This window comes from Oxyura jamaicensis, chromosome 5, assembly GCF_011077185.1.
Source record: "Oxyura jamaicensis isolate SHBP4307 breed ruddy duck chromosome 5, BPBGC_Ojam_1.0, whole genome shotgun sequence".
Classification (NCBI taxonomy): Eukaryota; Metazoa; Chordata; class Aves; order Anseriformes; family Anatidae; genus Oxyura; species Oxyura jamaicensis.
Window position 1 is genome coordinate 39,973,604 of NC_048897.1, and position 12,724 is coordinate 39,986,327.

Genomic DNA, 12,724 nt, shown 5'->3' on the forward strand with positions numbered 1-12,724 from the left:
CACAGAATATCCGCTGCAGTGGGATCTGTGTTTTTCACAAAAGGAAGTTAATTCGAAGGAGCTTGGGTTGTGTTCAAGCCACAGGGAATATCAGTACTACAGCAAAATCAGGGATCCTGGCCTCTGCTGGATGTATGACTTAACAGGCAATGCCTTTGTCCCACTAAAGCACCATCAGGAACAGCCCGTGGGAAACATCAGCAAAGAAGATAAGGAGCAGGATGATGGTAAAGGAAAGAGATCACTCTGTGCTATTTTTAAGGGTCTCTTCTACTGCTTTCTAAATTTCCCAGTCTCTTGCAGCTCTATATAAATGTTTAAAGAATGAGTTATGAAGGCAAACATATTGTGCTTACAGATGACAAGACACTTGTGTTGTGAAATCCTCCTTCAGGTGCAGTCGGTTTGCTTCCATTACATCAAATGGCTGATGAGTTATTGTATTGGGCAGAGGTAGAGGCAGCAAAGCAACAGGGGATTGCTCTATCATTTCAGACCTGCACAGTGTCTCAGGTGTAACTTGCTCACTGAGACTCAGGTCCCTGGGCACTGGGACCATCAGAAGGCAATGAGCAAGTGTGAGGGTGCAGGTGGGACTCTGACTATAAGCATGCTTGGGAACTTTCCTGGGTACAGCTGTCATTTACCCACCCAATCAAAGCTTCACCATCCTGGCTGGATTACAGAAGTCATCTGTTCCTACTGTGATCTGTTCTCAAACACTAGCCAAAGTACGAGGCACAACTAGCAACTACTGGCACTTTCCCTTCTCAAGTGCTGGAGCCCAAACCTGATATCCTTCATCTCCTCTGGAATTTGTTTTGTTTTGTTTGTTTGTTTTTTAATTAATAGGTGTAGTTCTGTTGATGGAAGACCAGATTGGAGTTGCATCTGCTTTGGGACAATTCAGCCCATACTCATTCTACCATGAAGATGTAATAAGGCTTCCTGCTGATGTTAACGGGTAGGACCCTGTGACCTGTGATTGGCTGCTCCACAGTTCATTATGGCTAGGATTCTCAGAAAGGTCCTCAAAAACTCAAACTGGGGATTAGAAGCCCAGCTCTAAATGACACTCAGCTGTGTCAAAGACAGCCAATCTTTCTAACAACACCTAAAACCTACTTTACAGCTGTCCATCCACTCGGGTTTGTCTTTGGCTCCCTTCGATGGCCCTACTGCCAAGGCCACTCACTTTGTTCCTACCCTAGCTCTTTTCCTGATCCAACGTCTGATTCAGAGCAGGTCACTGACCCCACCCTGAGCTCTAAAGCAAAGGCTGTTAATGCAACTCTAAAAAATAAGATGAGATTGAAATGTCATTTGTCAAGTGTGCTGTTCTAAGATCTGTGGGAAGGAGCTGTAAAATGGTCCTGTCTTTCAAAGTTTATCCTGCAGAAAGAATTAATATGAAATGGCCTTATTAGCAAGCTATCGTTTGCTCCCCTTGGAGCTTTCTGCAGGGTAAAATACTCAGGCTAACCACAGCAGATCCTAGCATTGGAAAAATCTGTAGAGGAACTTGTGCCGGGGGGCAGAACTTCAGAGAAGGAGAAATATTTTGTCTTTATCTGCTGTTTCTCTCCCATCTCTTTGCTGGGGTTGTAAGCATTTTTGTTTGATGAACTTTTGTCTTTGCTGCCCAGCTTCTCTGTTTTGTTTGATCATCCAGCAAGGTCAGAATCTGTATTTTTGATTCCATTTGTTGCCATGGAAATGCCTCTCCTATCACAAATGTGGCATTATGATGGCTCTGCAGGGCTGAAGATGAGGCACACAAGAGCTGTGAGAGTTTGGTGGTTACAGCAAATTTGCAATGATAAGCCCTTAATATATGAGGGCCCCAACCTGCACACACCGAAATCCATGGGAGATTTACCATTAACGACAGTGTCTGCAGCAGGATTATGCACAGAGACAACTAAATAAAGTCGGGATTGAGAACTACTTATTCATGGAGTTCAAATGATACCCTTACAAATGGATTCATTACTTACACATCCGGGTTCTGCTATTCTTGTGCACATGAATTCTACAGTAATTCTGTTGCTTTGGGCTGGCTGGAGCAATTTCTTTATTATTATTATTATTTATTTATTTTGTGATAGCACTGCTAGAGGTGTAATAATTTAAGGAAAGAAAATTTTGAGAGACACGGTAACTTTGAAGAGGGGAGATGATACAGCTGGAAAAAGCTCAGAAGCTTTCAGACACTGATTCCCTCTCCTGGGTGTGAACAAAGCAGCACTTCAATTTGGCTAAGGCTTTTTAGGTCTGTACTGCAAGAGATGCTTTCAGGCTGCAGTGTACATTGAGAGTACAGCACTAACAGGGAATTGAGGAGGCCAAGGTGAAAACCTCTGCTACGCTGGACTTGGAGCAATCAGGACTGTACAAGTCTACCTGAAATCAGGACAAAGTCCCAACCCTTTAGCACATCGTTGTGTGTTAGAAAAGGAGAGTCTGTGCAGTTCCACCTTTGCAAAAGTCAGTTTGAACATTTCATTTCCATGTAAGATCAAAGGTGGAAACCACAGACCTTCACAGTGGAATTCCCCTTCTCCCCTCATTTCAGCTACTGGCATTGGTACAGCTACTACCCAGCACCCATGGTGTCTGCAGTGTGTGTGTCAGACCTAGGCTTCACAAAATACCCTGAAACCAAATCCTCCTCTAAAGAAAACTGGCAGAACTCCACTGAAGTCAACAGAACTTTAATTTCCACCATCTTAGAATAACAGCTGGAATACCTGGGTACCGAGCCAAAGTGTTAAGACATTTTTGAAACACACATGGAAAAGAAATAGGTTGATATGTAAAATGAAAATATACTTTTAAAGTTCACCATCAAAGATAAGCACCTGTTCCCTGCCCCCTATCCCTCAACATACCAGGAGAACCACGGATTGTCAAGAGGCAGACATCTGTGTTTTGTGTAATGCTAAATGCATGCTTGTTACCAAATGAACTGCACTGGCTGCAAACATTCACATTTGTACTTGATTCACGCTGGGGTGTTTGAATGACAAGCATCGGTTTAGATCTAGGGAGTCCTCAGCGCTTAAATCTGTTTGCAGTTAATAACTCCTTACCCAGTGCACCATGAAAAATCACTTGGATGGGAAACAGCAGAAAAGCACTTTAGAACTTGCTACAGAATATTCCTCTGTAAGTTGCTGAAGTGCTTTGCTAAAAATCAGTGCACTCCCTCGTTTGCTGTTGACCACATTCCAGGACGTGCAGAAACACCCAGTTAATCTGGCTCTTGAGGAAGCAGAGGAATACAACATCTGATATCATTCTCATTAGCGGGTTTTTGCTGCTGCTTGTATGTCACCAGCATGTCCGATAAAAGTCATACCTGCACCACTGAATCAGGGATTCAGTAGAGAAGAAAGATCAGCTCTGGATTTCTTCCTCTGACCTTAGAGCATTTCACTGAGAGACCATCTGAGGAGATGCTTTGCTATCTGAAAACTGCTCTCCACATGGATGAAAGAACCAACTCCTTCATATTCTCAGCCTCCAACTGCTTTCAGCTCTGGCAGTCTATGTAGCTTGTGTTGAGCCTATGTAGCTTGTCCACCTAGTTAACCCTCAGTAAATCTTTCTCCCAGGTACCTTATCCAGCTTCTCCTTGAACCTATGCAAACCTTTAAGGTCCTCAATATCCTTCCGCAAGGAGTTCCATGGGTCAACTACTAGAGGCATGAAGAAGTTAGCCTTGAACCTAGCTCCTAGTTCTTTCTTGTGGAGAATCTGTCCCCACCTGTACTCTCTGCACCATGTGTGACTTGACAGCCCTGAGCCCACTGCTCAGACAGGATGAATCAAGGCCTGTACCTCCTCAGTGGGCAGATCACAACATATTGGGCTTAACCTATAGTAACAGGGACAGAGGAAGAACACCTTAATAGGAAGAACAGACCTTGGAAGGGATTGCCTACATGGGTGTGATTTCTGCCACCTCATTATTCCTTTGAGTACAAGTAGAGCTGCCAAGAAGGCAGGAACAGCAGTTTACCATACTTCTAAGTAGAAGCATGTAATCATCATATGCCATCATTTTTTATTTTTTTTTTTATTTTTTTTGGTAAAGCAGTTGCCTCTGGGAGGCCATGGCTTTCTGCCACTTGAGATTCCACTAGAAACAAATGTAGTTGCTGCTTACAGAGGCAGGTTACTGCCAACCAGAAGAGATCAGCTCCAGAGGGAGCAGAGGCTACTCTCTCAAACCAAAGCAAATTGGACTTTTACCTCTGTGGGAGACCATTTATATGTGGGCTCCTCATCAGTTCTGTCAGAGCCATGAATATCCCTCTCTGAGATAAGCAACATATTGCAAATCACAGCTTGTCTTTTCGAGAGGGGAGGACTTTTTGTTTGTTTGTTTCCTTGCTGAGGTCCTAATGTGGAGGAGTTGGACACCACTGCCCCTAGAGCTGAGCATCCAGCAAGCTGTAGGACAAAGCAACATCTCACTCCCACACACCACAGCAGAAACCGAGTGTCAAATGCTGTCGATCAGGCCTCTGCAGAAGGACTGTGAGCCACTGGGTTCAGAACCATACTTTCCTCAACACAGACACTGCCCAGGGTAGGCAACCAGCAGTGAGGAATGAGTGAGGATGGCTGGGACCCCTCAGAGTCCTGTGCTTATCATTCTCCATCTAATAAAGTGCTACCAGAATATATGTGCTGAAGGAGGTTAACTGAGGTCACACAAGCAATTTCAGCTCTGACATTTTCTATCTTCAGTTTGCTTGACTTTGTAACCTCAACATTCTTCTCAATTTTGAAGAGGATAAGTGTATGCATGTAAATAAGTAAGCATACAGGCAAATTACAGGCTTTTGTTTTCTCCCTTAGGGGAAATCATGAGTACCTCAACACGGATGGATGGTTAACTAGAATCTTTGATGAAGGATTGATTTAAAAGAAACGAAAAACATGGAAAAGCCAGCAGTTCGGATCTGAGATTTCAGCAATCACACATGGCAGATATTTTAGATTTTCTGCTGCAAAGTCGCTTAGAACTAAGTCCTGTGCCATATGCCGCTGTGACACAAACAGATTTACAAAGGTTAGCTTCTGCATGCATAAGCAACATGCCATGCTTTTAGGATAAGCATGCCGCAGGACAAGGGCTACAGCCTGATCCATTAAAGCAGCACTCATTTCTATAATTCTCCAGGCCTAAGCAAGCACAAAAAGTCCCAGCTTGGTCCTAGCAGTGGAAGCTGATGTCTCTTTACCCAGAAAGTATTTGATGTGGGATGGAAACAGAAAGCACTGTGGAAGACTAGTAAAGCAGTAGGTAGGATGGGTCACTAAAATTTTCTTAGTTCTATGTTATGAGAATATTGGAAGACCAAATTTCCAGCAGGGTAATTTCGAAGCACTTTTTCACACCCAACAGCAGGGCAGTGAGTTACACTGAGTCCCTTAAGTATCACAAAGGACGCATTTGAAAAACTTTAAGAACAGGGTAAGAGGATTTTAAACCAGTGCTACACAAATCTGTGCTCTGGAAATCCAGTCAGTATCTAGGAAGGATAGTGGTTCTTTACTTTGATTTCAATCCCTGACAAAAAAGTACTTCAAAACAACTTTTTAAAATGATATTTAAATCAAGGCTTTTAGCTTGCCATTTAAAATCTTAGCTAAGGTAATTCTTCTAAAAATCAGCTAAGTAGATACTTGAGGTAATCAATTTCAACTTTTTAGAACAAGCTTTTCCCATTTTGCTAAATAACATTGATTCTCAGTGATTACTAACATTTAAGATACATTTATTGGCAGTGAAATAAGATCTTTGCATCTTTTTTCTCCTAATCCCAAAGCTATATGCTAAGCTATTGTTAAGCTAAGTTGCTTTTATTTGTATGCTTCTATTTGATCTATATAGAATATATATAGTCAGAGTTTTAATTTTGATGTATTAAGATGTTAGAAAATGGTGAACAGTAATTCATCTTTACTAGATGATGAATACTTTAATCATGATTTGTGTCAAGTAAATCATGAAGGGAAAATGGAATAATTAAAACCACAAATATACCACTAGCTTAAATACACTCATGAGCAACATGATTTATCCCAATATATTTTGTACTTAGAAGCTATTTTATACTACTTTTGGAAGAAGAGTCTTAGGAAGCTAGTAAACTGGATTACATTTTTGTTTTTATGCCTGAAATTTTAGTATTAGACATCAGTATCCTGCATTCATACAGGAAGGCAGGTAAGTAAAAAACCTTCCAGTTTCCAACTTCCACTCAGCCTTGCAATATGAAGTTAATTAAATTTAGCATAGAAAGAATAAAAACTGAAATAAAGACAGCATTTTTCTGAAGCTGTATAAGAGTTACTAAGGTCAGACATTGGTCTATCCCATCAACAATGCATGTTTCCAGCTTCTTTACCAGTGATTTCCCTCAGTTCAAGATTAAACTTATCTTAAATTTCAGTCATCATAAACAGCTTGAATATTATCTGCATTCTATTTAAATCAATTATCAATGTGATTGTTTGCTTTAAAAAGCCACTAAAATTATACAATTTGAGATACTATTCTGATTTTTCTTACTGTGCTTTTTACAGTTGTTTAAAAATATTTTTGTGTGTCTAGTGGAAACTGGTTTTATTCTGCTGTTGTCAGTAAATCTCTCCCTTGGTACCATTGAATTAGTAAGTAAAATTATATCCATAGAGAAAAATCATTCTAGGATATTTGCTCAGTGAAAATCTGCCAATACTTCACAAAGTGGTAGGATAATCAAAGGGCACATCTTTTTAACACAGAAGGGGCCACCAACGTATTCAGCCACATTAACGTTAACAGAAGGTGAGAACTAGGCATCCTGGGAAGCAAAATGTCTTCTCCACCCTGCACCACCACCTCTTTAGAGGGAGACCATCAGCAAGGCACAGAAGTTCAAGAACCAGGCAAGAGACAAACTAGGAGTCCCTGTTTTCTAGCATTTGTGAAAATCTGTAATGTGGACTGGTGAAAAGCACAGAACCTACAGAAATAAGTGCAGCCAGGCAGGCAGTCTCAGCTGCAGTAACCCGAAGGGAAGCTTGTGGACCTCCTGGAGAAGTCAGGTGACGATGCTGTCTGGCCAGCTTGCTGAGCAGCAGGTCAGAGTTAGGAAGAGATCTTTAGCTTTTAGGTTAGGTCAGGATTTTACAACTTCTTTTTTTTTTTTTTTTTTTTCTCTCCTCCCTGAGAAATTTCCTTTCTGAGCAAACACCACTGCTGAGTGATGTTACTCCAACTAGAATTATTGCTAATCTGAACGGTGAGATGCTCTTCTCCCTGTGTTTGGGCCATATTATAATTCCTACAGCAGGCAAGCACAGCTGTATAGACACAGTAATGGAAAAAATATGGGCCATTTCTTCAGAGAATGAGAAAGCAAAGTGTCACAGCAAAGCTTCAGTGCCTGACTGACAAGCTGGGCTAGCTCTTGACTGACAAGCTACCTCTTGGCTCCCCCACAGCCCTGAACTTGAAGCATTTTGGCTTCATCTTCGCTGGCACCTAACCTTTTTTGTTCAGCAAGAAAACATTTCCTTAGTCAAAAGAGATAAGAAAAGCTGAGGAAAAGATACTTTTTACCAAGTCTTTTCCATTTTACTATTAATGTACCTGCACAGAAGATTTCAAGTGATTAAAACCCAGCAGGGCTACATGAAAATAAACAGTCCACAGACTTTCAATAGAAAGGCACCATTGACACAAGCATGTACATATGATGCATTTTTGTAATATGAGTTTCTGCCTTGAAGAATTCCTGTCGTATCTGCACTTGGACAGAGCAGAAGGCATTACTGTTTTCTTCCTGACAAGCTGTGGCAAGCTCTTGCTTTGCACAGTTTCCTGAATGGCTGCATTAATTTGATTGACTCCAGATCAATGGTGTTTCTAAATAAGATTAAATTACAGGCTCCTCTGTCCACGTGTTATAGGAGATTATTCTTAGCAGAATCTCAAAGGAAGCAATTAGCTGACCACTGATGTAATGAATTCTAATTATTTTGTTTGTACAAACAATAAAGCCAGAATCATTTTGAGTAGCAAGGAAGTGTAATTACTCTGAACACTTGAGAAAATAAATCAAGCAGTGCTACCAAGACCTGTAAATAATGAGCTTTTGACTTCCTATTTTTGTTAAGAATGTCCGTGGAATATTTTCAGTTAACTCAGAGCCAACCTTTGAATGTAACATTTATCATAGTTATTATTGAGCATTTGCTTGATTACGTCCTTGAATGTGCTAGGTGCCCTGCAGAAATATCCATCTACATTGCCCTGTCACTGGCACCTGCTAAAAATTCACTACAGCCAGTGCAATTTCCTGCAACTGTTTTTTGTTAATCAACAAGAAGCTGCTCACATCCCAGTCATTAGGCCATACTGTTCCTTAAGGGCACCGGTGCCTAGGGGCATGTCCTCAGTGAAGGATGAATGATCAGAAAAAAAGCCCATTAATAAACATGGAGTAGGCTCTATTCTGGCCAACATTTTGCCATGCAGGCTAGAAAATGAATAAAAGGGCAATGGCATGAGACTGGCTGCATCTGGATGACAAGCAGAGTCACTGGGGATCTTGTGCTGTAGAGGCAGAGCTCAGTCCAAAATACCTGAAAATTTGCCACTTCCCATTGCATGCCAACTCACTGGATATTTCAAGTACAGTGAAGCAGCCCCCATCCAGGTGTATTTTCTGCAGATACTAACTCCTGAGATCAGCCACTCTGAGTAGTTTCCTTCATTGTGGATTTGAAAGGATAGTCAAAACATACAAAAATATTTTGACTTATCTTGCACTTCTAATCACACTTTAAGCGTTACATCTGATTTTAAAATAAACTGCAAAGCTTCCAAATCTGCAATTGGTTTGCTTTTCCTCTTCTCTCAGCCTGAACAGTGATGTACCCACAAGGGATCAACATTATCTTCTGGTTCTCCTAAATGGTGCTCAACCATCTTATGTCAAAGCAGGCTCACATCCTGATAAAAGCTTTAGCCTGAGTGAAAGCGACACCTCTGCTCACTGCACTTGGATTCTGATTGTAGACACAGTTTAAATCCAGAATGAATGCTCTGAAGTCTCCAGAATCCCACTGAAGTGATTAAGGTGTAAGTTATAACAACATTTGTACTGGCTGGGGGAAAAATGCACATAACGTTGGTGCAATGGGAGCCATTTCCTTTGCGCTTGTGGGTTATTTCAGTTCTACAATCCTTCTCACCCCGAGCTGTTTCTCTTTGTGTTCAGTAGCTATTAAAAACTCAGAGAATGCTTTTTTTGTACTCTTGTTGTAGGCCTAATTGAAAAATGTTTGCTGTCTGCCATTATGTTATTTCAGTATCCTTGAAAATTAACAGAAGACTTCAGTCTCTTTTAGAAAGGCTGAGGAACAAACACCACCTACCCCAGCTAGGTGAGACAGATGAATTACAGAATGACATCTAATTGCTCAGTGAAGATGGACTGATGCCAAAAGGGATTTTTTTTGTTTGTTTCTTTGCTTATTTGCTTTGGTTTGTTATTGTTGGTTGTGCTTTTTTTTTCTTTTTTTTTTTAGACTGTGTTTTTTGGTTCCTCACTCCACTCCTCCCCAGAAAACTCTAGCCGACTGAATCATATGAAAGCAGAGAACTCCTTGGTCAGTCTTCTGGACTATCCCTTTAGGTCTTCTCTAGGGGAAGGCAACACTACTGAATGTTTGGTTCCCTCTACACCAAGTATTAAAATGACACATTTTTTTTCCAACCTGCAAAATTCTGTCAACTTTACTGCATCACCAACAGTACTAAACAATTAATGATGAGCCAGACAGGCAAGAATGGAAAGTCTATGGGGGGTTTTGGGGAGGCTGAACTGTAGCCAAAACTACTCAGGTGACGTGTGAAAACTACCAGGAATAAGTCACTATTTCACTGGGAAAAAAACATGGAAGTCTCTTCTCCACATCTGAGCACCAAAGGAATATCTCTAAATGAAGAAATCTTGACTTCTCACCATACTAGAGCTGCACTGTATTGCACTTTAAATATTGGTCTTTTCAAAAGAGATGTTGCAACAGGGGAAATCAAGGGCTTGGTTTAGTTTAAGATGATTATGTTATTATGTTCATGCAACACTTTATTTGTCCAATTTACCTTGTGTTGGGCAAATAGAGCCTTATTCTATTCCTTCATAAAACACAGGGAAAGTGAGATAACAGTGCAAAGTAGAAGCTAACTCTATAAACAGAGCAAGGTCTGACAGAGAGGAAGGACTGTTCAGCACTGTCCAGCTCAATAGAAACACTCCCTGACTTATGAAAAGTGGATCAGAAAAGCTTCTTAGGTTAAGTAAGAAGCTGGCAGTATTTTGTTTTCTTTAAGCTTGTCCTTATCATCTGCTGAACTGCTTCTGTTTCTTATGTCATCACTTCCAAAAGAAACTCTTCACAGGAGGCTGCTGCTTAGAGTAAAGATTTAGTCTAATAACATTAGGCAAATCTCTTTACTTTCTTTCTTTTTTTTTTTTTTTTTTTTTCATTAGTAAGAAAGTCAGTTCAATGATCCAAAGCAATTTTTCTGAAGTGTCTGAAGGAATCAGAAGTCCCACTTTAAAGGATATTTAGGCACTTGGTCCCTAAATCCTTTAGAGAGAGATATTAAGTCTTCCTTAGTATCTTTTGAAAAATGAATTAAGTTTATATAGCATAGCATATAGGAGATGGATTCTATGGATAAAGAAAAAAAAAAGGAAAGAGAAAACTTCCTATTTTAAGAGACGTTCTTGAAATTATTTGATTCTAAGAATCTTGAAAAAATTTTAAAATAACGATCTGAGAAATGTCTGATAAAACATTTTTTTTTAGTTTAATGATAGGAAACTCTCATACCTTCCTGAATTTGTCTGGTTCTTCTGAAGATCTCATACTCTGTTAAAAAAAAAAAAAAAAAAAAAAAAAGGGAAAAAAAGTGTAAACTTGAGATCCCTGTGGAGCACATAAATGAGTATTCACCTCACACGGGATGTTTCTTTAAATTCATGGTCATCTGGATAGAGTGAACCAGCAGGTGATTTTTTTTAATGACCTTTTTAACACATATTAGGCAGAACGCTAAAATGCTTTCAGGTTCTCAACTATTTGAATCAGATGAAAAGCTCTCCTACCAATAAGTTTGATTTTACTGACACCTATAGTCTATACTTATACTTACATGAGGTTTTGGTCAAAAAAAGCATTACTCATTATAATCAGTGGCAATGAATTCTAAGAAATATGCTTTTGATTAACAGAGGTCATGAATACCTTCTGTGAACTTTAAAGGATTTGTGTTAAGTAAATTTTGGATTTGAAACCAAGGTTTCCTAAAGCAGAAAATTTGCTGGGGTTTCAATTTTTTCAGGTGTTCAAGTTCTATATAGAAAGTGCCAAATACACAACTGGAAAGTCAAGTCCTCTGATTAAGGTATTTTGAAAAGACAATGTTAAGTAACAAAAAAAATAATGTATGTTTATGCTAAGAACACGGGAATATGTTTATCATGACTTGGAATATCTTACATACTGGGATGAATTATGCCATCCTTAATATGTCTTAAATGTAGTAACTCTATAAAGTCTTTAAACATTTGGTTCACACATTAAAATGTACTGCAGTTGTCCTTTAAAAATACCTGTCCTTATCCCATTCTACATCCTTAGCTCATGAAGACAGTTTCAAAAGGGACATACATAGGACTAGGTCATTCTGTGCATTGTTACTTTCTGAGTTAGTTCAGGCAGTGCCTATTCTAATCACTGTCTTCTAGCAGGAGAGATGCAAATAATGAACAGTGAATATATTCTTACCACAGGAACTGTTCAAAAAATAATTCAATAGAGAACACATTGTATAGAGAAAGGGCAAAAAGCTAGAAATCCATGTGCCCAGAACAAGGTATATAGCCAAAATATTTGCATGCAAACACCTCACCATCCGCAATTGTGTGCATTTTTGACAATGGCCAATTATTGCTCTGCTTGGAACCTTCCACTTTAAGAAATATTCTGAGCATTGCTTATAAAGTGAAAAAACTAGTGCACAACTTTTATTTTAATACGAGAAGGCTCATGCTTATGTTTATAAATACATAGCTATATTTGCTCTGTCTTTTATGGCATTTACTAAGGAAGGTTTTAATTAAGCACACATAAGTGTATGGCTGAATTGGGACTAGCAATTTGCAGCAAGCTAAATGAGCAAAGGCAGAGATCAGCAGACTGAGTGCTGTCACCTACCGGCAAACTCATGTACTCTTTCAGTTGAGATTTGTAAAGCATCCATCGGTAACGCAGGTCCTCCAGACCTTCAGAGTCGCCAATGACAGGATGAAGATGAAGAAGGTCCTCAAAGCGACGCTGACCATCAGGCACACGAGCCTGTAGTTCCTGCAGGCAAAGACAAAGTTACACCAGTAACTTGGAATTCAAGATCTTACTTTTTAAATCTAACACTTAAAAACCAGTGGTACTAAATCCTAAATCAAACTACTGGATATTCTGGAACAGAATATTTATTTCTATCCTTGTTTTTTTTTTTTTTTTTTTTTGGCTTGAATTAATGGTCCACTCATCTGCAGGACCCCTGCAGCTTGGATATTTTTATTCATTCAATTTCTTACAGCATGCTTTGTTAGTTCATTCAAACAAATCTAAAACAGGAATGTCA

At 39.6% G+C, this 12,724-nt stretch overlaps 1 protein-coding gene across 9 annotated transcripts in view; it reads right to left on the reverse strand.

Moving 5' to 3' along the window:
- Positions 1 to 12,724, reverse strand: part of SYNE3 (spectrin repeat containing nuclear envelope family member 3) — a 65,430-nt gene that overhangs the window by 13,661 nt on the left and 39,045 nt on the right. For 7 of the 9 annotated variants that reach the window (XM_035329176.1, XM_035329180.1, XM_035329181.1 and 4 more), the window contains 2 exons: positions 12,295 to 12,444; positions 10,909 to 10,947 (listed from right to left, as the gene is read on the reverse strand). In XM_035329176.1, the coding sequence (XP_035185067.1) occupies positions 10,909 to 10,947; positions 12,295 to 12,444 (189 nt within the window). Of the gene's footprint in view, positions 1 to 8,593; positions 8,776 to 9,571; positions 10,747 to 10,908; positions 10,948 to 12,294; positions 12,445 to 12,724 lie in introns of those variants that run through there. The other 2 variants (XM_035329179.1, XM_035329178.1) reach the window with 2 other exon arrangements.